The sequence below is a fragment of the Volvox carteri genome, assembly GCF_000143455.1.
Source record: "Volvox carteri f. nagariensis unplaced genomic scaffold VOLCAscaffold_90, whole genome shotgun sequence".
Classification (NCBI taxonomy): Eukaryota; Viridiplantae; Chlorophyta; class Chlorophyceae; order Chlamydomonadales; family Volvocaceae; genus Volvox; species Volvox carteri.
In genome coordinates, this window is record NW_003307633.1 from 313,545 (window position 1) to 339,953 (window position 26,409).

At 61.4% G+C, this 26,409-nt stretch overlaps 2 protein-coding genes across 2 annotated transcripts; one reads left to right on the forward strand and one right to left on the reverse strand.

Moving 5' to 3' along the window:
* VOLCADRAFT_99589 (uncharacterized protein) lies at positions 1 to 12,523 on the forward strand (the record flags this gene model as incomplete). The annotated part of the gene is made up of 10 exons (XM_002958272.1): positions 1 to 162; positions 522 to 1,777; positions 2,307 to 5,461; positions 5,831 to 5,948; positions 6,248 to 6,828; positions 7,237 to 7,343; positions 7,871 to 7,918; positions 8,233 to 8,361; positions 8,715 to 8,864; positions 9,089 to 12,523. The coding sequence occupies 10 exons, from the start codon at positions 1 to 3 to the stop codon at positions 12,521 to 12,523; spliced, it is 9,141 nt and encodes a 3,046-aa protein (XP_002958318.1).
* A 1,212-nt stretch (positions 12,524 to 13,735) lies between these two features.
* Positions 13,736 to 23,688, reverse strand: VOLCADRAFT_121706 (uncharacterized protein; the record flags this gene model as incomplete). Its single annotated transcript, XM_002958292.1, has 24 exons — positions 13,736 to 14,451; positions 14,568 to 14,857; positions 14,942 to 15,035; positions 15,104 to 15,245; positions 15,370 to 15,508; positions 15,640 to 15,768; positions 15,962 to 16,007; positions 16,080 to 16,187; positions 16,284 to 16,460; positions 16,594 to 16,851; positions 16,975 to 17,121; positions 17,405 to 17,549; positions 17,713 to 17,858; positions 17,930 to 18,064; positions 18,152 to 18,501; positions 18,581 to 18,677; positions 19,167 to 21,397; positions 21,566 to 21,852; positions 21,998 to 22,168; positions 22,486 to 22,664; positions 22,905 to 22,965; positions 23,071 to 23,228; positions 23,327 to 23,459; positions 23,645 to 23,688. The coding sequence occupies 24 exons, from the start codon at positions 23,686 to 23,688 to the stop codon at positions 14,044 to 14,046; spliced, it is 6,075 nt and encodes a 2,024-aa protein (XP_002958338.1). The 3' UTR covers positions 13,736 to 14,043.
* Positions 23,689 to 26,409: the final 2,721 nt, after the last annotated feature.

The following is a 26,409-nucleotide window of genomic DNA, read 5'->3' on the forward strand; positions in this document are numbered from 1 at the left end:
ATGTCTCAGGACCAGCTTATCTGCCCTTTCACGTCTACGGGAACAACCAAGTGGTGCATATGGCAAGTCCTGAAGGATCACCCTTCAGGATTGCCTCTCGGCGCTCTAGTGGAGCTGGTCGTTAAGCAACGGGAGATAACCTTTAAGAACCCCACCGGCGCGGTGAGTATTATTAGCACTTGAGTATTTGTTTGGGGTGTCTGAATTCGTTTGTTCTCGCGTGTAGCCTAAAGGGAAGGTTCCCGCCACACTCGACCGCTCGCCCGCGAGCTGGCGGAAGTTCCTATGGAAAGTCCCACAATTTTCCCCTTTGCAAACTCCTGACACCAAACGGTGGGGTTTCTGCACGCGTTTTCCGGAAAACGCTGCTGTAGACCTAAGGGCAATGCAAGCAGCTTACGCTGTTGCCACCTTGTAGTAATCTAAATCCCTAACTCCTTAAGAGTATTGCCTGGAGCAGTCCACGGCAGGAAAATTTGTGTCATACGTCCTTCACTGCCGCGTACCTGTGCATGACCTAGATTTCCGGGGAGCTGTCCCGTGACAAGGAGCATTTCTGCAAAGCTGGTGGGGGGCGTTGGGCTCTGTCAGTTTTTGGGCCTTTTGATGGCGGAGGCCAAGGAGCGGGCCACCCCAGCGGCCGTACCACGGCAACATCCCCCCGGGCCGATCCAACCCAGGAGGGGAACGCTGGCCAAGGCAATAAGGCCGGAGGGCCACATGACAGCGGCGCCATTGCAGCTCCCAGCGAACCCGCTGGCAGCGATGACGACGACGACGTTCCCATCGGGGCTGCGGCTGCTGCTGCTGCAGCCGCTGCGGGGCCCGGTGCTGGGCCCCAATGCGCCGCAGCACCCACCACAGCTGGCCGATCCAAAAGACAGTCTGCTGCAGTCGCTACTGTGTCACCTGCGAAGCGCGCCCCCAGCGGCTCACATGGCTCGGATGACGACGTGCCCCTCACCGTGCTCTCTTCAAAGCCAGCGGCGGACGCAGTGGCCGGCGCACCACCAGCGAAGCGGCAGCGCATGGCAGCGGCTGCGACGCCTCGAACAGAGCCGCCAGCTGAGGACGGCCAGGGAGCTGCCGCCGCCGCCGCCGCTGACTCCAACGGCGTCTATGGCACAGGCTGTGCTGAGGTCACGGAGGAAGGGATGGTGCCCGCGTCACAGCGAGCTACAACGACAGTTTCCGGGCGCGGGCGTGGGCGGGGCCGGGGCCGCGGCCGTGGGAGGGGCGGCGCCGCCGCTGCCGGGACAAACACATCCGGCAGAGGTACTGGCAACGGCCGTACTTCCGCGCGCCTGGCCTCGAGGGGGTCGCCGGCAGTGACGGCTGCTGCAGCGGGGGAAGATGCGGCAGTGGGGCCGGCTGCCGGCCGCCGCCGGGGCAGCCGGGGCTCCGCCGCCGCCGCCGGGGCAGCGGCAGATCCGTCGGGTGAGGGGGCGCCACCTGCAGCTGCTGGTGCCGCCGACGCCGACGGCCCCGCTGGAGCTGATCCGTCAGCGGAGGCGTCACCCCGGGAAGCTGCATCACCGGGCTTGGAGGCGCCCAGCAGTGCCGCTGTGGGAGCGGGCGAAGGGGAGGGCGATCAGCAGACACATCCCGGCAGTGCGGCCGCTGGGGCAGCCAAGCGGGGCCGCCGCCGCGCCACACGGGGCGGCCGTGGTGGCGGGGGGGCGGGTCGTCGGGGAAGAAACCCGCATTGCGAGAGCGGCGACCCGGAGTGGGCGGGTGGTGCGGGAGATGCTGGCGGCGGCAGCGCCGGGTGTTCCCGGTAGGTTGGGTGACGAGGTTACGGCTGGGTGACGAGGGTGGTGCCTTGCAACGCCCTCCCAGGACTTAGAAGAACGTGCCAGGGAAACCCCCGTGTAAATACCGGGGTGGTGGTTGTGGAAGGTGGGGGGGAAGGGAAAGCGCACCGACCCAGATGGCAATACACGGGCACTGAAGTTCTTTCGTGACCATCATCACCATTTTCCTCCCTTACGGCTCAGATACGTAAAACATGATAGCCTGTGTTGTCTCTGCGGGTCGAGGAGGATGGGCCTTCGATTCGGGGTGAGGCGCCAAATGGTCTCAGCCGCCGGACTGATGGACTCCCGGGATGAGGGCTGGTGTGCACGGCGGTGGCAGTAGCAGTAGCAGTAGCAGTACACTTAAAAGGGGGGGGGTAGCCCCCTTGTAGGGCGGGTTGGTTGTTGGTCAAGGAGGACCCTCGCGAGAAATGAACGTGAGCGGTAACGGCCACCCTATCCCCCTTCCCACGCCCCTTCAAACCATGCCTGTTCTGGGAACGTGCGCAGGGACCCGTCACCGGCAGCGGCGGCTGTGGCCGTACCTGGGATGCAGGGGCCAGTCGGCGGCGGGGGCGATGCACCTGCCAGCGGGCACACCAGTATTGCCGCCAGCAGGCCTCGCCGCGCAGCAGCAGCTCGGAAACCCGCCATTGTGGAAGACTCTGAGGAATCGGAGTCGAGGCGCAGCGAGGCAGCGGCGTCGGGCGATTCGGGCAGCGAGCCGGCGCAAGACATCCCGGGTTCGAATCCTGCGGATAACACGGCAGCAGCCACAACTGCAGGTTCAGCGGGCGAGGCCGGCCCGGTCGGAAAAAAGGGCCCCCAGCGGGACCGAAGCGGCGGCGGCGGAGGTGCGCAGCAGCGAGCGCAGTCACAGCAACGGCAACAACAACAGCAGCGGCAACAGGGAGCCCGGCAAACGGCTGGCGAGGGTGAAGGAGAGGGCTCGGGGCCGGGAGTCCCGCCAGCCCGCAAGCGGCAGAAGCGAAGTGACGCGGGCGAGGGGGCTAAGCCCGGGGCTGCGTCTGCCGGTCCAGGGGGCGACGGAGATGAGGTCGTCCGGGCTCCTGGACGCCCCCGCCGGCGACCGTCCGTGTCTGCGGTGGGTGATGAGGAGGACAAGCCGGGCGGCCGCCGGGCTAGCGGCGGCGGCGGCGGCGCTTCCCCTACCGGGACCGCCAGCGCTGGTCAGGATGCCAGCCCGGAGACCTCGCCTCGACGGCGGCCGCCGGGTCCTCGGAAGCCGCCAGGTCGCCAGGCGGGTGCGGGAGCAGCGGCGGGTGGTACGGCGGCGGTGGGTAAGGCGGCGGCTGCGGCGACGGAGGAAAAGGAGCCGCAGCCAGCTACGGGCGGCACGTTGGCCATTGGTGGCAGTAGCGCTGGTGGCGGTGTTGCACGTGCGCCGCGACAAGTGTCTCATCGGCCGGCGGCGGTGCTGCCGGCTAAACCGTCAGCAGCTCCCGGAGGGTCGAAGTCGCAGGTGAAGGTGCCGGCGGCGCAAGCGGCGAGGCCGCCGCTTCCGCCGCCTGCCGCTGCTTCCACCGCCGCCGCCGCCGCCACGAAAGCCGAGCCTGGCGGAGGGCAGGAGGCAGGACTTGGCGTGGGGTCGAAAGGAGCCGCGCCGTCGCCGGTCGCTGTGGACGGCGGTGCTACGCCGGAGCAGTCGCCATCGCCGGCGGCTGCACCTGGGGCAGCGGTCGTACCGCCGCTCCAGTCGACGGTGGCGGCTCCTCGACGGCCCGCTGCGACGGCGTCGTTACCGGCAAAGGGCCAGGGGCTTGCCGACCGGGCGGCGGCGGCAGCGGCGGTCGCTGCCGCAGGGGCAACTGCAGCGGCGGCGGCGGCGGCAGGCCGGGATGCCGCGGTGAACAAATCCGCTACGGCGGGCGCCGTTGCCAGCTCCGTTGACGGTGCAGCGCCCGAGGGAGACGCGGGAAAGGCGGCTGCTGGTTCTGCGGGTCGCATTGGCGCAGCTGCCGGCGGTTGGGCTGCTGCGAATGCAGTCGCTACATCGGCGGCGCCACCACAACAAGGCACACACCTGCCGCTGCCACCGCCAGCGGCGACGGGTGCAGGATTGGGGCTCAGCGGCGGCGTGGGGACCACCAACAGCCTTCCGCAACTGCCGCAGGTGCTGGCACCGAGAATGAACCTAGGGAGGCCGACAACCCTGGTGACGGCCAAGTTGCGGGCCGCGCCGTCGGCGCAGCTGCCGGCGAGGGCCACACTAGCAGCGGCACCGGCGGCACTGGCTGCCGCCGCCGCCGCCGCGGCCGCGGCCGCCGAAACGGCCGCAGCCCTAGGCTCTGAGCCGACGGCGGCCGAGGTCGATGCCGCTGCCGCCGGTGGCGACCACCAGCGCGGCGATGCGGCACCGCCTGGCAACGCCGACGCCACTGACGGCGCCGCCAGCCGCGGCACCGGCGTGTTGAGCCGCCCCGGGAGCTCTCCGAACCTGGACGGTGCTGCCGGCGCCGCAACGGCGGCTGGACCCGCTGAGGTTGTGGGCCAGGGCAATGAGCTGGACGCCAAGGTGACGGTAGCATCGGCAGCAGTGCCGCCGCCGCCGGCGCCGTACGGCAACGCCTTGGGCCTGGACCTGACGGGCTATTCACGGTTTCTGTGCGAGCTTCGCCGGGGTTTGCTACTGCCGACGCTACTGCCGTTCCGTCGGCTGCGGGGCAGTGTCTGGGTTGACAGCCAGGCGGCGCTTTGGGAGCTGAGCATGGCGCGTAAGACACGGTCGGCCCACGGCGGCGGAGGTGAAGGCGACGCAGCCGCGAAGGCGGCACAGGAAGGGGAGCGTGCCTTGGCGGCGCTGCGCGAGAAGCTTGGCGCCTGGGGAAGCGAGCGCTTTTGTACGGCGCCGTTGCCGCCGCCTCCACCGCAGGCCGTCGTCATGGTTGGTGAGGAGGACACGGAAGCGCCGCCGCCGCTGCCCGAGGCGACCCCGCCAGGGCTAAGCGGTGATGACGGTGAGGCCGCAGTTGGCGGCAGTAATGGCGGCGGCGCAAGTCATGGAGGCGGCGTCGGTGCGGGTAGATCCGGGATTCAGCGCCGTACACCTCTCTTTGTGTACGGCAAGGTGCCAGACGTAGCTGGAAGCCAAGCTGATGGTGGTGGCCGTACGGCACAGGGAATGACGCGGTCGGGGAGCGCGTCGCAGGTGGAGCCGCCGCCGCCACCTCCGCCGCCGCCAGGCCTGTCGGGGCATGACGGCGCCGGGGGCCGCGGCCTAGGACACCACCACCGTCGTGCGCCGTACGCCATCTCCGGCCTCCGCCGCGGCGGGAAGTCCTCTTCTAGTGGCGCCGTCGCCGGCGGCGAGGACGGCTTGTCCGAAGGTACCGGCGTGGGAGGCGGCGGCGGCAGCGCCAGTGGCGATGAGGGCGGTACGAGCAGTGCCGCTGACGCCAGCAGCGGAGGCGCCGCCGCCGATCGGTGCGTTAATATGAGGCCATCGGCTGCCGTGACGGCGGCCCTGGCAGCCTCCGCCGGCGGCAGGCCACCGCGGCCAGGACTGATGCCTGCCGGTCCGGCCGAACACGCCACCGCGCCCCGCCGTGCGCCCCGCACCCTGGGCCCGTCTAACTTCACGATTCACCCGCCCGGCTGCATGGCAGTAGGCGCATCGTCGTACAGCGCTGGCGCAAACACAGCCGGTACGGCAGCATAGCTGCGATCAAAATTCGGGAATTTGGGGGGACGGGGGGCCCCGCCGCGGACATTTCCCCGTGGGGTCGGCAGTGCACCTCATGGCCAGTTTACAGCGCGAATGTGCTGCAGCTGCTGCTGTGGTGGTGGTGGTGGGGGGGTGGCACCAAATGGTTCCCGCACTGTCCGGGCCGCCTTGCTTATCCCCGAGATAATGTGGCCTGGATCAACACAGATAAATAGACAGACGGACGGACAGACAGTTAGACAGACGGACAGATAGATAGACAGACAGATATAGGCAGACAGACAGAGAGGAGGGAGAAGGAAGGGTTGCCTAAGTCCGTGTGGGGTTTGCCGTTTCTCTTGAGCTGCAGGCGGTGGCGACGGCGCAGGTGGCGGCGGTGGCGCCGGTACCGCCACAACGTCCGCCGCCGGCAGCGCGGGTGCGCACTCCTGGGAGCGAACGGCGTCCGCGGAGCGGGATGTGGCAAGGTGGGTGGGGATGTCGGGGGTGTCATGTGTGTAGGGACCCGTGGGTCGGCAGCCGCCGATCGCCGCGGGTGATACCCCGGGGACTGGTCCATGCAGTTGGTACGCAAACTGAAGTAACCGATTCTGGAGATTGAAGTAACCGAACCAACCAATCCTCAAGATAGAAACCGTGAAATAAAGCTGAAGCTGCTGGCCAGCCGGAACGGCAACGAGGGACGTCGTCCTCCTCCTCTCCATTCGACGTAATGAGATCATGAACGAAAAGGCTCCCGGCCTCCCGTGTCGCCGACGACCGACAGCCGCCGCAAACCAGAGTCGTACGACCAGGAGCGGGACCTGGAGCGGGAGCGTCGTGATGTGCGAGAGCGTGGGCGGGATAACAATGGTACCGCAGAGGAGGAGCTGCGCATCGGCGTCGGCGGTTGTGGCAGCTCTGGAGTGCGCGGCGGGGCTGCCGCCACGGCTGCGGCTGCGGGGACGGGGAACGGCTCTGATCGGGACTTGCGCGACCCACGGGACGGCGACGGCCGCCGGGACCTACGGGACCGTCCTTTCGACCGCGGTGGCGGCGGTGGCGGCTACGCCAACCGCGGTGGCGAGCGCAGCGGCGGCGATCCACGGGACCGGGACCGCTCCAGGGAGCGTGGGGGCGGCGGTGGCGGCGGCGGGGTCGATCGGGATGTTGATCGGTCCAGGGAACCGCGGCGGGCCCCGTACGACCGCGGGGGAGCCCCCAGCAGCAACGGCCGCGGCGCAGAGCGGGATCGGGACCGCGCCAAGGAGCCCTCTTCTCTTTTGGACCGCGACGCGATTCGTTCCCGGGAAAGGCGGCTGGACGCGCAAGTGGCTCGGCCGGCAGCGGCGCCCGCGCAGATGGACGGTGAGTTGCGTGGCACGTGTGGTGGGTGGGTGGGTGGGTGGGTGTGAAGGAAGACCTTACCGGGGGTACGGCGGCAGCGGCGGCTCCGGGTGAGTGCGGTGCCACCGTCGCTGCGAGTGATGGTTGCAGCGCTGCACAGTATTGATTGGGGATCGGACGCACATGGAGGGATGAAGAAGTGGTGGAGGTGGTGCCGCAGCTGCTGCTGCTGCCCCGCTCTACTGTAGCTCCTCCTCGTGCGGATAACAATTTTGCAGTAGTCGCCCGGGGTTCTTGCGTTACCTCCTTGGCTGTACATCTCCTTAGCTGTACATGTGTCTGTTTTTCCCCCCACGTCTTCTTCTGCTGCTGCTGCTGCTGCTGCTGCTGCTGCTCCTCCCAATCTACTTTTGCGCCCCCCCATTGCAGCCCCCGCAGTTATTCGCGGTCCTCCAGTCAACCCAACCTTGCGAGATGTGACCCGGTTGTACAAGAACGGAGTGCTGTTCAACTACTCTAATGACACCATGCACGAGGTATGTATGTATGTATGCATGTATGCGAGTGTGTGTGTGTGTGAAAGGTTACACCGGGCCTGACACTGGCCAGGGGCTGCTGTCCAGCCGCGACGGAAAGACCGCCTAAGCTCCCTCTCGCGGACTTCCGCGGATGTGAGAGAGGCGCTAGAGGGGCCTCTGTCCCCTCCCCCTAAGCAGCCGAGAGCCGCAGGTCCGCTAGCTCCGCTCTCCCCATCCCCCGGGGGTGGGGGTGGGGGGCCGTCGCACCCGCGCACGCTCTCGCGAGTCAAGAGGCTCTGTCACGCGAGTGTGCGTTCACTGAGCCTGAAACACGAGACAAGACTCCCCTCTCCGTCCCCGGCCTGATCCGGTGTTGGGGGAGTGGAAGGGGCCTGCGAGAAGCGTGTCTTGAGTACTGAGTGCTTGACTCGGCGGAATCGTGAACCGCGCCGCCCCATCTCTATCCCACTCCCTCGGCCGCCCGTACTACCTAGCTGTGTCCCAATAACCGACTAACCACCCACCAACGAACAAACCAACTGTAGGTGATGCGGGGTGGCCGCTTCGGCTCCAACGACCGGGACACGATGCAGGTGCGGCAGTGCAGTGCGGTGGGGGGCACTTGGCGGGTGTCCCTGCGAGTGTGATTGTGATGGGAGGGGGTAGGGGGGGGCGGGTGGGGATCAGGATCAGGGCCTGGTGGAGGCGGCGCCAGGGGGGGGGTGAACGAGCGGAAGAACGTAAAAGTGCAAGGTCCCGCCTTTCCCTCGCCGGCGGCATCCCCTCTCCCCATTCCCCCTCCCCCTTCTTTGAAATGACCCTTTACCCTCACCTCACACATACACACATACACACACATACACACATGCGCGCGCGCGCACGCACCCCCCCCCCGCCCTCATCACAGAGCATCTCCGGCTCCACGTTGGTCTTCTTCTGGAACTTTGACCGGCGGCTGCTCCACGGGCCTTACTGCCGGGCTGCGGGGCAGGGCCTGGAGATGTTCCGCTCCTCAGACTGGAGATTCAAATTTGCGGTGGGTTGGGAAGCCCCGGGTGGCTTGGAGGGGCCCCCATTACCCCCCAACCAAGTTCTGCTTCTTGTACACCACCCCTCCCCCCTGATAAGCGAGCCGATTGCGGCAATCGGACGCGCTTAAAGGGAGGGTGGGGTGGTCGGGGGGGGACAAGCTGAAGGTCTGCGAGCCCCAACCTCTGGTTACCCCTTGAAGTACCCGCCGCACCCCCAACCCCTCTTGCACCCGGGTTGTGTGTTCAACTGTGGCGGCTCATGGCTGTCCCATGTAAACGTTCTAACCCTGTGCCGTAGCGCTGCTGCCACTGGCCACCTTCTCCCCCTCCCCTCCTCTCCTCCTCCTCTCCCCCTCAGCTCAAGTTCGAGAAGGTGGCTCGTTTCCCAGGTGGCCTGCCGGAGCGGGAGGCGCTGCGGGCGGGAGTGACTCTGATGGACTCGGCACGGAGGCTGCTGACCACCGACCTGCGACTCAGTGTGTGCGAGCGGCTGTACCGGGCATTCGAGGTGGGGAGGGGGGGGAAGGGGAGGGCGGGACAGAAGGGGGCCCTCTTACCGCCGGCAACCTTACCTGGCCCCGAGGGTGACGTGTGGTACGACAGGTGTGTGTCAGGGGGGTTGTTGGGGTGCCCGTAAGGCCCCGCGGGGCCGTATTGGTTTGTGCAGGGGGGCCTTATGCAAGGGAGGATGCTTAAGGTGGCCTGTGTGTGCGTGGTCCCATTCTCCGGCAGGACGAGGATGCTAGGCGCCAAAAGGAAAAGCAGCAGAAAGAGGCTGCGGCAGCGGCGGCAGCGGTCGAGGGCAGCGTCGCCGCCGCCACGGCCGCGGCGGCCGCCACCGCCGCTGCCGTCATGCAGGTCCAGGAAGTGGACGGTGCGACGCTAGCCGCGACCAGCCTCTCCGCTGAGTGCCGAGCTGCCACTTCCGTCGGCGGGGGTGGCGGCGGCAGCGGCGGCGGCGGCGAGAGCCAGGAATCGCCGACAAAGCTGCGGGATGATGGTGAGGGCCGTCAGCAGCCTCGCGAATTGTCAACGCCACCGCCGCCGCCGACCCTGCAAGCGGCGGCGTTGTTAACCGTACGGCAAACAAAGGGGCAGGGCCCCATCCCTGCTGCCGCAGCGGCAGTGCCTGTGGCAACCCCCACGACTACCACCCCTTCCGCCGGCAGCGGCGGAGGCTCGGCCTTGCACCACCAGCACCATCAGCAGCAGGCGCAGTACAGTGCTGGGGCAGTGCCGCTACTGCCGCCGCCGCAGAATCCTGTGAATGGAGCAGACGATGGGCGACGGCCGGCGGCGGTGACAGGGTTTTCGGAGCCTGATAAAGAAGCCGGAGGTGCCGTGGGATCTTCCGCCTGTGGCGGCAGCCGGGCGTACGGCATCCGCGGTAGCGGCGGGATGGCGGCGCAGCCTGTCGACTCGTGCGGGGAGCAAGCCGAACGCCAGGTCCAAGGCGGAGGGGACCTGCATGCGGTGGCTGCTACTGCGGCGCCGGCAGCTGCGGCACAGCCTCCGCCGCCGCCGCCGCTGCTGCAGCTCCCCTACCCGCGGGAGGTAGACCGATCCCGGGAGCGCAGTAGTTGCGGTGCTGGCGGCGGCGGCGGCGGCGGCGGCGCCCATCCAGACCGCGCCCATTTAGATGGTCTCCGCGAGGGGCTCAGAGATCTGGACCGGGATCGCGAACGCGACAGGGATCGAGATCGAGATCTTGAGCGATCCAGGGATCGTGGTGGGTTTGAGAGGGACCGCTTGGAACGCGCTGGAGAGCGGGAGCGGACGCGTGACAGGGGCCGGCCGAGGGATTTGGAGCGGGAGCGGGAACGAGAGAGAGGGCGGGAGGCGCGGGAACGGAGCTGGCAAGCTCGCAACACAGCCGGACTGCGGAGGGAGGCGCGGGAGCGGGCTTGCGACAGGGGCGAGCGGGAGCGCGGCGGTGGCGGAGGAGGAGGAGGAGGAGGAGGAGGAGCGGCAGGGTGCAGCGGGCGCTTCAGAGATGAGCTGCGGGGGGATGAACGCGAGCATGATGTGGGTCAGGACAGGGAGCGCGACCGGGGCAGGGACGGCCGTGACGGCGACGGCAGCGGTGTGGCGGGTGGGATGGCAGATCGGCGGGAGCGGGAGCGGGGCCTTGTGTGGGAAGGGGGGGATGGCGGTGGCGGCGGTCGGGGGTGTTCCCGCTCCAGGGAACGTGACCCAGGGCGGGAAGTGCGGGATCCGTGCCGTGCCGCTGGCACCCCTGGCGGCGGCGGCGGCGGTGGCGGCAGCCAAGGGCCGCTGCCTCGAGACGAAGTGCGTGACAGGATGTTGCACGGCAGCGGTGGCCGGGGCCGGATCCGTAACTCGAATGTAGACCGCAACGTCGGCTGCATCAGCTTGGTGGCGGCTTTGCCAGCAGCAGCGGCAGCGGCAGCGGTGGCCGCGGGCAGCATGATTGGCAGTCGCTCCGCCACCGGCAGCGGCATTGCCACCGGCGGCGGCGTTACCATCACCGCTCTGCCGGAGGTTGAGGCATCGGAGTCCAACTCACGTCATGCATCCAAGTCGGGTTCAGGGTCCGGAACAGATTCGGATTCGAGTTCCAGTTCCGGATCCGATGACAGCAGCTCCGGCGGCTCAGGGTCCAGCTCGGACTCCGATTCCGAATCAAGCTCCTCCAAGTCCAAATCGGCCGTCGCTGAGCCGGAGGAGGCATTTGGTCCGGAGGCCATAGCCGCGGCAGTCGTGGGTCCGGCTGCCGCCGACAGCCGACAGGAACACAAGAGCTCCCTGCACCGACCTAACGGCGCTGCTGGCACTGCAGGGCATGGCTGGGTCGGCAACCAGCCCTCGCAATCTCTGCACCATCACCACCACCACCACCACCACCACCAACAACAACAACAACAACAACAACAGGATCAGCTGCCTGGCCAGATCGGCAGGTCGCGTGCCTCCTTCCCGCACCCGGGTGGCCCCGAAGGAGAGCATCTGACCGTTAGCCAGCTGATACAGCCACAATCTACCGCCGTCCATCTATCGTTACGGCCGCCGCCGCCGCCGCCGCCGCCGCCCCCACCATCGATGCCGTTAGGTGCAAGAATGGAGCAGCAGCAGCAGCAGCCCGACCAACACCAAAACCACCACGAGCTGTCCGCAACCGCCGCCCCGGCCGATGTGACCATGGACGAGGGCATCCTCGGAGGCGCCAGTGATCTGCCCGACAACGCACGAGGGGTGGCGGCGGCGGTTCCGGAGCCAGAGGGTACTTCAGGTGACATAGCAGAGTACGGCTTGCCTCCCGCTGAGGGCCGGCAGCAGCAGCAGCAGCTGCCTTGTCACAATCACTATCAAGACTGCAACGTCAGCCGTAAGCATACGCGCAGCCACAGTCGCGATGACCGTAATCATATGGACCACCAGAAAGAGATGAACATGTCCATAGACACGGGTGTTCTGCAACCGCGTGGAGACGGGGCTGCTGGGGCCGTTGCCGCCGAGGCCGCAACTGCTGTAGCCGTGACGGCCGCTGCCACCGTCCCGGCGACCGGCGAGGCGTTGGGTATCGTGGAGGGTGCCTCGGGTGAAGGTACGCGCCGCAATGTCCGTGACCTCGCTCCGCTGCGGACGCGGACGGGTCCAGAAGCTGCCGCCGGCGCCAGCCTCTGCAGCGACGCAGCCCTGAGGACCTGGCCCGATACCGGCGCACGGGCTTTGGGTGCGCTGCGTTGCGCCGCACCGGAGCCCCTAGACCATCAGGCAGCTGCCGGCGCCGTCTTGTGTACAACGCCGTGCAGTGCCATACCCCGCAGACCAGAGCCGTTTGCTGGTGATGTCGTCGGTACGGCTGAGCCGGGTGACGCGACGCCGAAAACCGGGGAAGCCGTTCTGGCAGGGTCGAATTCAAAGGCACATTTGAGAGCCGTACTCATTACCACCACAACCGCTGCTGCAGAAGCGGTGATGGCGACGGCACCGGCGTTGCCATTGCCGCCTGTGCAGGCTGGGGCTGGCTTGGCGACGCAACCTGCCGCGGTTGCAAATGCCGCTGCTGCGACTGCTGGTACATCGCCTGTTAACGCCGGTGCTGGCCCTGCGGGAACTGTGGAGGCGGAGCAGGAGGTGGATCCTGACGATGACATTTGGCGAGATTTGGACGACCTGACGAGCCTGGGCACTGTTACGCACTAGCCACACTGAGCGACTTGACATTGACCTCATCAGCCTCGGACGGAAATTGCTGGCCGCCGACTTCTGGGGTGGGGTTGTATTTGTGCATGGGCTGTGCTTGTCCGATGTGGGACTTGGTGATGATACCGTACGTCGTGTGTGGAGATTGTGCGGGATGCCAAGAACATAACGTACGCGTACTGGGGGGAAGGATTGCAAGGATAGGGACGGTGCCTTTGGGGGGGTTGGGCGCGGGCAGTCCCTCAGTTAGGGGCTCCAAGGGGTGGGGTAGGATGTATTCCCTGGTGATACTTCACAAACCTTCGCTAAACAAGCCCTTGGATATCCTCATAAGCGCATGTGCTCGGCTTCCCTTCTTTGTCCGTAAAACAGAGTGGAGTACCATAAAGACGGAGCTTTACATCTTGTGAAATATGTAGTGTTGCCGCCTGTCGCACTTATCGCCCTGACTTGCTGTGTGCTTGATGCGACTTGGGATTCTGTCGTGACGGAGGTTGCAAAACGAAGGAAGCCCAGGGATTGGGCTGCCATGAAGTGCGCGTGTCCGCCTGCACATAGTATTTCAGTACTTGTGGGTGTTGCGAGGGGCAACGTCTGGTGCTGCGGAGGTGGGGGCTCTGTGACTGCAGACAGCTCCTCGCTCCATTCAAAGGTAGCCGGTCCCGGCTTGCTTTCCATTTCGCTCTTCCGCAAGGAGGCGGCAGGGTGGACGTTGCTAGGAGCATTGATGTGGGTCCCGGCGTGGCCCATGCGGGCAAACTGGCAAGGGGTAGGGCACGCCGTGGCGTGATGTTAATGCAGGTGGAGTTGCTGCTGCCAGGGCCGTGGGTTATTCATTGTACGTCATAGGGGCTGTTTTGCTGCTTGGGGAATGTGGGTTTTAGGTTTTTAGTTTCTATAATGGGTGCCAGTTTTTTTCGTAGATAGGAGGGAAAGCAATTAGAGAAAGGGGTGAAGATTTAGATAGCCGGGTGCGAGTGCATACCGTTCAATTGGTTGTGTCAATCTGACCGGAACCACGTTATCCTCCTGTGTGTTCTACAAGACTAAGAAGTTGCAGAATGGATGAATAGATGGGCTGATATGCGTAAGGGTTGCGACGGACTAGGAGGTTGCAAGCTGTGGAGGCTGGTAAACACGTAACGAACACAATATTTCGCAAAACTTCTTACAGTGTCTTGTGGCAAGATGCTTAAAACCCAAATGCTTGTTGTTCTGTGTATGGTTACACACCCGACTCGTAACTCTGCGTGTATCTATCCTGCAAATCTATTCAGCTTATCACATGATGATCAGTATTATGAAACGACGTTTATACCTTCCCTACTGTCATGTACGAAATGCTCTTTCTATCCTTTCAAGTCTACAATCTCATTCAATCGCAATAGCAACAGCTAGCTTCTAAACCTCCCAACTTGCCATTAATATTGAATAACAACCATTGGCACTGCACGAAATAACGAGTAACTAGCCTGGGAGTGCCCAGTCGAGTATCAATTTGCTATTCAACAAAAAGTGAATCACTCAATTTGACCCCAGTCGCCAAGGCTTGAGGCCGCGCGCGACCGGCTCTGTGCTACCGTACTACCGGCGATTGTAAATAAACCATGCGTTCCCAGCCCAGTGCCGTCACCCCTGGGGGACTTCATGAGCACCTGGGACGCCGCACGAAGCTGCTGCAACGGCTGCTGTTGTTGTTGCTGCTGTGGTGGTGGTGGTGGGTGGGCAACAGGGCCCTCGATGACCTGCCCTGAGGTGCTCCGTCCGCCGTGGGCAATGGGCCCAGATACCACTCCGCGTGGCGGGAGAGGTGGCCCGTTCAGGGAGTTCCGGTGCAAAGCAGCGTTACCGGCCGTCGCCGAACCCGGTTGCTGGGAGGTGGTGTTCGTTGGCGGGCGCGGAGGGGCGTTGCGCGACATGGGCGGCATCTGCATGGCAACGACAGCCGTTTAGGACACGTGCAGTTGATGTTCCGTGAGTTTGTTTAGGCTCCATAACGTGCGGCATACGTGCATGGATGAACAATAATGTGCCTGTTCCTCACCGTCGCGTTCAGCATGCCAGGCTGGCTTGGTGGGCGGCCCTGTGATCCTGCTTGTCCACGGGAACCTGGTGCACCTTGGCTATTCGCAACTGCCTGTTGTTGCTGTGCTACGGAATGTGGCGCTGATGCCGTTGCCGCAGCCGCAGCCCGCGCGAGCATGGTTGCTCCAGCTGAAGATGCATGTTGCACCAAGTATACCCACTGCTCACCGCTGCAGGAGACAAGAGCTGGTGTGTCGAGGGCCCGAGTTGCCTGGCTTGCCGAGGAATCCGGCCAAGCAGAGCGCTGGCCTGTGATGGTTATTGGGTCAGAAATGGGAAAGCAGGTGACCCCGGCGCCCAATCAAAGCTTGCAAGAGCATTTATTTAACTCACCTGGCATTCTAGATGCTGCCGTACCGGCACCAACTGTAAGCTGCACAGCTCGATCCCAGGACGCGCGAACTGATTCAGCACGCGTTGCCCATGCCTGCGACGCCCCAAAGGAAACCATCAGGAGCTTCGAAGTGATTCTCAGCATCGCGTAAGGCAACGCACCTTGAGCTGATCGAGAGTGGCCTTCTCAACCATTACACTCGAGTGCGCAGGATGGGTCGACTGGGCAGCGGCAACAGCCAGCTCGGACTTCAATTGCTCCAGGGTGACGGCCTGCTGTAGCTGTGTCATGGTATCCCCATGTCTGCGGCAAGGGAGTGCACAGGACGGGATTAGTAATGCGAGGCACGACGTTTCCGAAGCTGCTAATAAGGAAAGCAGCGTTCAAGAAGATATTTTCGTGCGCCATGCTGCCTTCACGAACTTACAGCACACTTCCGGGTGCGATAGCTGCCGCGGCGGCAAGTTGCACGAGCGCCGCCGCTGATACATAAACACCATCTCCGACGTTGGCAGAATGTACCACCTGCTCCTCGGGTGTCAAGCAGGAAAGCTGCACTTGGACCACTGACCAGAGCCGCGAAGCCGATAGGAGAGGCTCCGAACGAGCTGGCTGCAGTGGGCATAAGCACTCATAGAGTGCACGCCATAGCCTGTCAACAAGGCACACGTAGCTTGTTAATGCACCGTAACTTTACTTCTGGGTATTTGCTCTGAATACCCATAGACCCACCCAGGCAGACCGAATGCCGCTGGCAGTTGTTCTTGCATCCGTTCCTGAACAAGGGAAGCTGCCTGGACGGCCGACTGGGAGACAGCCATAAGGCCTGGCGGCAGCATATGGCCGAGCAACAAGCCGGCAAGACCCGCGCCCCGAGGAGGAGGCGGAACCGTGGGGGATGGCCCCGGTTTGACCATGCCTGTTCCGGTAGGAGCGCCCGAGTCTGCGGACATGAACAGAAGGGCCCGTAAGGATACTACATATGACATGCATCTGAAGGCCCACACTAATGGACGTACCTGCAGTGGCCATGGCCTTGAGAGCAGCGTGGGCTTGCTGATCAGCCTGTGAAGGGCGGAAGGGGTCCAGTAAGGCCAATGTCGTACCGTAGCACGTACGTTGTGCTATGTGCCGCACCTGCATCGCCGATGCAGCCAAAGGCAGCAGGTGTGGTGCCCTGCCGATGCAGAGCTCCGCTAAAACGCTGTCAGTGAGAGCTACAGCTGCTACGGTGTTACCCAGAGCCTGCATGAAATTGGCACGCGCTTCAGTACAAGTGCCAAAAACACAACGTTCAACAGGTAAGCTATGGCAGCATTAGCCATAATCCAAACACCTTACCTGCAGAGCCCTATGTGCCGAGACAAGCAGCTCGCTATGACCTCGGTCGCGGAGCCAACGCTGCTGGAGCTGAAGGTAGCCCGACGCGCCTCCTGACTCCCGCATGCTGGGCCCCCGTGGACCAGCTAAGCTGCTGTCATATAACTCATGCACACGCCGCAAGAGAGGCGCGGCATCCTGTTGTAACCAAGGATAATGTGTAATTAAGTGGTCAGCAGGGCAGGTGTTTGGGTGCGGATTTCCCCAGTAATCTGGTCGGATCCACTGTACGTCTTTCAACAGGCAATTGCAAAGCAGCAGCGTGACTCACCGCCAGTAGGTCAACAGCATGCCGACGTAGGGCCGCAACCCAGCGACCCACGCCAGTGAGGCCCAAAAGGCCGTGTAAGGCATGAACGTGGGCCCGACCGAAAATTGAAGTGTTGGCGTCGCTGCCCCGGCCGCCTTGCCGCACGCCACCAGACGCTGAGTCAACGGCAATATTGGCTAGAGCAATGTCAGCGCCGTCCAAGAAAAGAGGCGATACGGCCTCGGAGGCGGTGTTTCCTACGAGGCCATCCCAAATAATCTGCATGTGGCAAGAGGACATATGGGTCACTTCGAGTAGATAGATCAGAGGACATAGATCACTTCGAGTAGATCACTTTTATGCAACGCGTGGATGGTTATTATGAGAAACGAGCTTGCGCACCTTGGTGTGCTTCGTCGGGCGGAACCTGACAGCCGTCATATCGTATGACCACGTGCTAAGTGTGCGGAGAGCCGCGACACTACATGCGTGCGTTAAGACGACATCCTCTGCACTGATTGTGATACCAGCCGCGCTGCTGCCGCAACCCTGCGTCAAAGCGGCGGCAGTAGCAGCGGCAGCCTCCGCAATGGCTGCGCAGGTAGGGGATGAAGCCGCGCGAGCCGCCAGAGCAGCCAGCCAAACATCCTTCCAGGGCCGGATGCTGGGAAGCTCTTGACGTAGGCGTGTCACCGCAGTAGACAGCACATCCAGCTGCCGGACCAAATACAGAAAGAGGTGAACAGAAACATCAGCAGTGAAATAATAATCTGTGCGTGCAGGACGGCGATAGACACAAGAATCCCCAGACCCACAGGAGTGTACCCCGCACCTGCTGCTTAACGGCCAACAGCGACGTTAGGTCAGATCCCAGCAGCAGGTCTGCAGTCCTAGAGGCGGACTGGCGGACCAGGTCGTCGATAGCGCAGGAGAGCTGGTCACTGAGTGTAAAACTAGTGTCCACACTCGTGTCCAACCTGCAACCATCAATAATGGAGAATGAGCTTCACAGTTAGCGGAAACGTTATACAATATGAATAATGTTCCACCGAACGACTATAGCAGCAAGAGGAGGTATTCCGTACCATTCCGTGGGAGAGCCCCCAAGAACTAGAAACATGGTCTAGAAGGCGCACCTACCCAGCATTTGCCAGCAGCAGGAGCTGCTGAGGTGCGGTGTCCTCTCGCAGCGGTCGGAACAGGCCATGGAAGGCGACTGTGCTTGCAGCGACGTCAGGGGCCCCGGGCGGAATGACAAGTCCCAGCTTCGACCGCGCAGCTTGGACCTTCGTACATACAAAATCTCACATCAAGATCACGGAGTTACCTGAAGCAGATGGGATATTCGGTCGCTTACCTTGTAGGTTGCCCACACCCTTCTTGCGGCCATCTGCATGAACGCACCAAGGCACCATTTTGCCTGGCGGCGGTACAGCAGCTGCAGACGAGCTGCCGTAGAGGGCTCTGGGTAGCCGCTAGCGTTAGCCTGGGCCTGCAGATGTGGCACATGTCACACATTTTCAAGGTGCCACGGACCCCAAAAAGCGTTTCGCAGAGTTTCAATAAAGCGTAGCCTCACCTGCTGCATTTGCAAGGCCTCGATTGCGTCCTTGAAGATTGTCAGCACAGTAAGACCGGACGACAGTGGTAGCTCGGTTGCTTTGGCAGTGCCGCTGTCAATGGTGGTGTGCATCAGCACACCTTTACTAGCAAGCTCCCAGGGAATGCTCCCTCGCGCGTCCGCCGCAAGGCCGTTGCCCGGCACGGACCCATACGACCGTGAAGGGTCCAGCAGCAGAAGGGCCGAGAGATCTGCCGCGGCGGCTAGGTTGGCTTGGAAGGAAAGGAGCGGCTCGAGCGACGGTAAGCCAACGGCCAGAAAGTTGCGAAGCTCGGACGATAAAGCCAACAATTGCATCGTGGAGGGGCCTGCATAGTATATTTTGATTATCGCAGGTCAATCACACGATCATCTTGTTGAGCATCGCTTCAAGCTACACCCACGTACCGTCCTTCGTACTCTTGCCTCGTTCGCGGCGCTGGTTCAACCAGCGGGCCAATTCCTCTGCCATCAGCTCCGCCGAATTTCGCAGGCGGACGAAGCCCTGCGCGTCCAGGCCAAGCCATTGTGCAGCATCGCATGCCCAGGCGTGCACATCCTGGTCTGCAACAGCATTTGTGCCGGCCCCTGCAGGAAAAAGTCGTACCTTTTGCAATTCGCAGCTCATTCCATGCACAGCAAGTTTCATTAGATTGGATACATGGTCCTTAGGTAAGAGTGATGCCATGAATCCATTGGCCAGAAAGAAAGTTACCTGATCTGTTGCGCGAGCTGCTTTTGCCCTTGATGGAAGTGACCAGCTTCTTAAGGCTCGCCCTGGCGGCGCTGGTGCCCCCTTTGCGCGACGCCCGATACATACGTTGGGCTGGTGTCAGGCCAGCAGGTGCACTTGGCCGGTCGGTTCCAGACGCGAAGCCAGCGTTCATGAGGCATATCTAGAAAAATAACACCAGTTGACATGGGAGTTGTGTGAGAGTAAAAATAGTTGACAGTAGTGATCGATAAAGCAAAGGAAAGGGAACCGGATGCTCACCTGCATGTCACTTGCGAAAACCCGGAGGCGCAGGCAGCTCTGCTCCTCACGCGCTCTGGCCGCAACCTCCAGGAACGCCGCCGCTCCCTTCACCAGGCCAACACCGCCACCACCACCTGCGGATGGTCGCGTTTTGCCACCGGCGCGTCCACCGGCAGCATTCGTGTCAGCCGTGTCGCCGCTGGCCTGCTGTTCAGTTTGTGCACCCAGCACCTGCCCGGAGGGCCCAACGCTGAGGACCGCCACGGCGCCGTCCCGAGCAGCTGCCTCCTCCATGACGCCTGGAAGGAATTCGCCCGACAAGGTTGGGGGATGGTGGCCGGTCAAGCCGATGCCATGTGCCCCATAATTAGCTCCCTGCACGCCCAGCAACGCACTTGAATCTATGTCAAGACTCGCAATCTCGCGCGACTCCGCTAGGTAAGGAGCAGGCAGCGCGCTGAAGCCAGCCACAGCGGTGGAGTAGTCAGCGCCACTGTAGTAGGCCTCCAGAGCAGGGTCCGAAGCACCAGGAGCGATGACGGTCTCGTCATAGTGTACAGACGCTGTCGGACCGGCAGGTGCCGAAGTAGTCTTTTCGCCGGTGGCAGAAAAGCGCTTGCTAAACAGCTTCTTGATGCGTTTGAAGGGCGACGACGCAGTCTTCTTGGCACCGTGGGAGTGTCCAGCTACAGCGGCCGTGTCGAGGTGCATCTGTGCAGTCGTCATGCCGTCATAGCTTGCACCAATGTCACTGAAGTCGTGCGGCGGCATGTCCAGTTGACCTTGGGACAAATTCAGATCATCGCTGTAGCCGTTGATAGTGCCGTCCTGCGGTCTTGAGCCCAAGCGGGCTGTGGAGCCTTCGTAGCATGAGTGCTGCCGAACACCCGAGTCAATTTGCGGGGTAGCCCCCAGGTCATCACAGTAGCTAATCCGGACGTCACCAAAGTCATGCAACTCCTGTTGGCGCTGCTGTTCGAGCTTCGGAGTGGTTGCCTCTTCGGTGATTGTGCCCTCAGCGGTGATGCGCGTGACCATTGCGCGCTGTTCAAGCGTTGCAAGTGCAGGCGGCGCCGAAGCACCCCCCTCGCTTGCGATCCAGATGGCCACAGTCGCCCGCTCCTGCTCAGCCACTGCCTCACGCGCGGCACTTGGGTAGATATAGAGCGGGTTAGTGCTGAGCGCCGCCGGTGCAGTGACACGGGCTCCTCCAGCCACAGGAGACTTCCCCACCCCTGCACTGCTACTCGCCCCGCCAGCGCTGACAGCGATGTTGTTCGCGTTTGGTGGGCTAACGGTATTACCTGCAAGCCACGAGGCGGACGGAACCGGCGGTGCTGGCCAGAGTAGGTCTGCGGCAGGCCAAGGCTGCTGCTCGGATTGTTGGTGGGTCTGCACCTTGTCTGTTTCCTTAGCAACCACACCATCGACCATAGCTGTACCAGAGTCACATGCTTCCTCGCTGTCAAGCCCCGCCATCAGGCCCTCGCAGTCACTGACACTGCTGACAGTGCATTCCACGCCGTCCTCAGTCCCGTCTGTGCCTGTCGTGGCCGCCATGCGTGCACAACTACTTCCTGGCCACTGCTGCTCTCCCGAGCCACGGTGTGCTGAGGGGGTGTTGGTCGCCCCCATCATACCGACTTCTGTTGACTCCTGTACAACAGCACAACGGCTTTGTGTCTCAGCTGCACCTGCTGGAGCCGGCGAGTGCAACTCAGAGCTTGGCGTTTGCCCTTCTGGAACGGACTGTAGAGGGGCGTTTAGGGAAGTCATTGTCGCCCCGCCGTTGGGGTTAACTCCACCTGCTGCAAACCATTCTCTCAGGCGCGCGTACGGATCATTCCTGAACTCAGCAGGACGGGCTACAGCCCAGTCCATGCCATCAGCTGTAATGCTCGCAATAAGGTTTCCTGTGTCGGCAGAATCCTCTGTGGTGCGCTGTGAAGGTCCCAAGTTTAGGCCGTCCATCTGCCCAGCAGCTGGGGGCATAGGACCAGAGCCCTGAGGACCACCAGTGGTCATGGCCTCAAGGGAAGACACGGTGGACCTGGTACGGCCATGACGCAGAGCCTTGTTTTTCCACATGCGGCCGATATTCGCCGCGACACCAGCGGCGGTGCCAGTACCAGCGTCACCGACATCACCGGCCGCCCCGCTGACTGCTGCGGATACTGGGACTGTGGATGCTGCCAGCACACTACATGTCCCGGTTCCCCGCGCTGATGAGGGTGCCGACAATGGATGCGCTGCAGGGAAGCACAGCGCAGTAGTACAAGCCAAGCCTAAGGACAAGAACAGGCGCAAAGGATCGACAACAAACTAATGGGTTGTACGCAGATTGTCAGTGAAACCTCCTCCGGCCTAACTGAGGGGTGTAGACCCAACAGTACCAGACGAACCGGTCCTGCACTCACCTTCGCAAGACACCTTAGCCAGTGGCAGCAGTTGGGTTGATCTCGGCTGCGGGTTGTTTACTGCTGCCGCCACCACTGTTGGGATGGGGGCTGGCTGAGGCATGCCAAGCACGCCGCTAGCTACTGGCAGCACGATGGAGTTGAGCAGCTGGGCAAGATGCGCAGCACAATGGACGCGCAGTAGGGGCTCCATCCAGGTCATGTTTTCTGTCAGGACGCCATGCAGTCCCTTAATGTAAGAGACCATCCGGACGACGTCCGGCATATCAGCAGGCGCAAATGTACACCTGCATGAGAAGAGCGCGAGGGTTGCTAAGATGATGACATGGCACTGCCTTTGAGCATATGGGTTACAGTGATTGGTGGGCTTAGCGACTATAGCAACCATATACCCTCTTACACGTGCTACACTCGCGCCAAGGCGGCATCTACCTTGGCAGATTGGCCTTGGCTTGGGGTTGTTCAGCGGGAGCAGCCTCAGCAGCGACGCCCTCCTCGAGCCGTTCCCGACGCTGCCACGTCCGGAACGCATCGAGCTGCAGGATGGCCGCTTGCCAATCCCTCATGAGCTGCATGGCACGACCGGCCAGGATGCCCACTGCCCTGCTCAGCGCAGCCTGGGAAACACCCGGACGGCAGGATAGGGCGACATCGGTTGCTGAGGTGCGCGCGTCGGTAGCACCTGAGCTACCGCCGGCGCTGCTGTTTCGCCCATCTTCGGCAAGGCGCTGCTTGTCTGATTCGTATTGCAGCTTCAAAGCGAGGAGCTCCTCGACCATCCGACCGTAATCATTTGCGGCTGCCGCGGCCACAGCTGCCAAGCAATACCTATAAGAATAGCAAACGCAAACAAAGAGGTTATTTGATTTGGTGCAAGATAGGCCACAGAGCACATACAAGGAAAGCAGTGCATAGCTGACCTCTCCTCCAACGCAGGTGCCTCAACGGCTGCTGGTGACTCCCATGGGGACCCCAGCTGTGAAAGACCCCGTAAAGGCTTCAGCAGGTCAATTGAGACGTCACCGTAGCCCGGCACAATGGGCGTGGTCCTCAAGGTTGCCACACAAGCTCGAAGCCGCTGCATGGCCAACGCCTGTGCCTTTGGGGTGGCGCCCGTGCCATCCACAATCGTTGTATGGTTTGCATGGAGCTCCTGCGAGTACATGCATACCAAGGTTTCGCCATGGTTTGGAGGGCTGTTGTCATGTGCAGTTATAACGAAATACTTCTTTGTTGCTGACTGTAATGTGCGGACAGGTTGCCGCGCTAACGACGGCAATGCAGCCAATCGCAGCGCACTCATCTACCTCGTACTTAGGGACACTATTCCAAAGCATACCTGCTCGACACTATCCACGCAACAGTACAAGTGCACGAGGAGCGACAGCGCAATGCGCGCACTGCACCGAGCGGAGATGTCGACGTCGGCGGCTCCACTGCTTGAGTCTCCACCCAAATGCAGGCCACTGGTTGACAAACCAAGCTTGGACTTGAAAGAACCCCACTTGCGCTCGCCCTCCTGGCAGCCGGCACCGTCAACCGCAAGTAGCTGGATCTCGAGCAGCTTGGACAGGGCGACCTTGGTCTGTGCGAGTGCTTCAGGCTGCTCGAGGAGCATGTCGCGTAATAAGACCAGACATGCACTGGGCATGTTGAAAAAGTCCTGCATATGGCAGAAACCATGCGAAGGGTGCGAATATAGTAGCTACATAGCTATGTAGAAGCTACGAAACCTGGAGGACGGCCTTGCAGAACACTCACCTGGACAGCTGTCAGCAGCTGCTGCTCATCCCCCTCCTGCGCTGAGACGGCTGACAGTGCAAGACGTAGGGCTTGCTTTGAATCTTTGAGGCAGTCCAGGATGTGCATCGAAGCAAGAAGCTTTGCAAGTAGCCTACAAGATTTCAAAAAGCAGGAGGGTGGCATTTTCTCCAGGCCGTACCGCAGTCTAATACAGCGGATACATGCGCGGATGCCGTTGGCCTTAATAAGTGACAGGTGGCGGCCGCTCGACACACAGCTAAGGAGTCTCCGTCGCGAGGTGCAACAGTCATGCAACATAAGCCAACGCATTCGTACCTGTAAAGCTCGGAAGTGGAGATTTCAGGGCAGTTCGCGTTCATAGGCGCGGGGTGCCGCAGCAGCGATTCGCGCCATAGTTCGCAAGCGCTAACAGTGCACGATAAAACATCGCAAGCAAGGCGACAATGTGGCGCCGTATCTTCTCCTGCAAGTGCGCTGTTGTCCGTGCTTTGCACCTGGGCGACGGTTTGACGTGGTCGCCAATTAGACTGGGTCGTGCAGCCAGGCAGCAAAGCATTAGCCAAAGAAGAGCGATAAGCTTTCCATCTTTGTACCTGGATATTGCTTGCTGAGCCGGCCAGGAAAACTTGGTTCTGAAGTATTTCAAGCTGTCGCATGGCAACCACGAGCGGATGCATCGCGTTGGCGGGAGCATCTTCAACGTCTTCAGGAGGGTAATCTGGAACTAGCACATGGTCGCCCGTGGCTACGTCCGCTAACTCTTTTGTGTCCATGTTCAGGACCTAAATTATCTCGCGCAGCTGGAGTTGACCGAGTCCAATTGTTTACTTCTCCTGCGTCAGGACCAGCAGGCAAATGCCATCGTGTTCTATATCACAAGCAGAGTAAAGTGGTACCGTAAGCGCCGTCCTTGTCAAAACTTGAATGGTGAGGACAATACGAGTAGAGTAAAATTTGCAGGGCTGCAGCTTAAGTCATGTAATGTATGATTCTTTGTAATGTGAGCAAAGAAAATGCTAAATGATCACGGACGATCATGAGCTTTTGCGAGCTGCTAAAATTGGCTGTAGATCCAGAATCCAAATTTGCCTGAACTGCATGATGACCCCAAGCTTATAGCAATGTGAAGGCAACATTTTTATATTTTTGCTAGGCTTTCTCTTTGGGTTCACGGTACTTTAGCAGTTCAGGTTGCGAGTCCGGCAACATAGAAACCAGCAAAGACGTCTCAAGTTCAAGCACCATGTATTGCCAAAGCTTTCGATAACAGTTAAAGTTAAAGTTTCACGAGTCCCTTGAAGCCCAAAGTGTCGCCAGATGCACGCGCAGCGCGAACCGGCAAGAAGTAGCCAGATAGCTGGGAAGGAGCATGCTAAGTCCGTTGTGTTTATGCCAAAAATTGCAAGCCGGCCAGCCTTGCGGACCCATCCTGCAGCTGGAATTTGCAGCATCTCTTTGAGCTTTATGGAACCGCAGGAACCTCAAGGGCACTAAACTTCCTAGGGTCTTATGGCGACATATCTGTTTCCCCCAACACAAAACGCCTAGACTAGCGCATGCCATGTGGAGGATGTGTCATCAAACTCGCAGTTCATATGCTTGCATGGGTGTGGGGCTAGAGACGCACGCAGCCTGCTCCATGGGTTCGGTCCTTCCCTAAATCAGTGCGCTATGTCATCACTGGCTAACACAGGCTGGTCCCTGGAAGATGCGATGACAAATGGGGCACGGCGAAACGGCGAGCTGCTTTGGGGCCTTAGCAAAGAGTGGCCGGGAGACAAAAGCGTCCTACGTTCCACCCAGTCATGTGCATCGCCTCCCTTTCCTGCGGCCCTCAGAGCGGGCTTATGTCCCGAACTCCGGCCCTCCTATCCCGAACCACTTTGACGGATGATATTACGCTGGGGCAAACATCAGCGATTGGGCACACATTAAATGTGCCTGCGCGATTGCATGCTTGCGGGAACACACGCGAAAATTGGTCCACTTCTGTGAGGCTGCCGGCGAGTAAGTAGTGGGTGATGATCTGCGTTAAATCGTGAGCTTTACAGTCGGGAGCACATTGAGAAGCGGTGCTACTGCAATTACTGACAAGTTACTGACAAGTTACAGACAGCCGCCACGACAGGTAGCGACGGTCCACCGCAACACAATTCATTAATTTGCTTACCCTGACTCTTTTCAAACACAAGGGTATCCTGCCGTTCGTGTTTCTGACGTTAATGCATCAACGCAAGCACGAAACGCCCGGTCACCAATCTCCTCCCAACCTATAATGTACATCTACTTGAGTAAGCATTTCCCACTTGCCTACACCAGCGAGAAGATGAAAGGCTCTGCCGGAGGTCTGCATCGCCCGGAGCCCACCGCAGTGGCAATTCAGATGAAGGCGCGATAGCCATGCATGGGCCGCCCGGTTACCACTCGATCGGGGCATCTTCGCAGATAAAACTGCTTTATTCAACCTTTCCTGAGACGTTTGCGCCGCCAGACTCGGGTTGCGTTGCCGCAGATCGCAACATAAAGACCCCAAAACCTTTCATGAGCCCAAACCATGAAATGGTATGTTACTGCAGGATGTCCTAAGCCAACGCCAGCAACGTCGGGCCAGGGACGCATTGCGCTTTCAAACGTAACGGCACAGTAGCAATTATGTCGCCATGAGAAACAACACTTAACATAACTTTGACTACACTCGCTACGCACAACTTCTACCCGTACCATGGCCTCTACGGTGTGTTTTGCGATATGCGACATCAATCCTTGAGGATTCACCGTAGCACGATACACTCATCCATACTAAACTGCAGCCGCCCATTGGCACCCAGGGTTCTGGATGCGTGCTCTTGATTCTGTAAGCCAGGACCTGTGCCAAGACCCCAACCCTTGCCTATGTGCATCTGATGCGTCCTTCCTGGCCCCCCTCGCCTGCCGATATCATTTCCTAATACCAAAAAAGCAGCAGAGCAGCAACAAATGAGAACAGTGTAAATGAAGGAACGCGCACACGTGCTGACCAAACGCTTGTCCTAAGATTGTCCTAGTTTCCTGTTCCTCTCCACGCATGACCTGTGAGACCA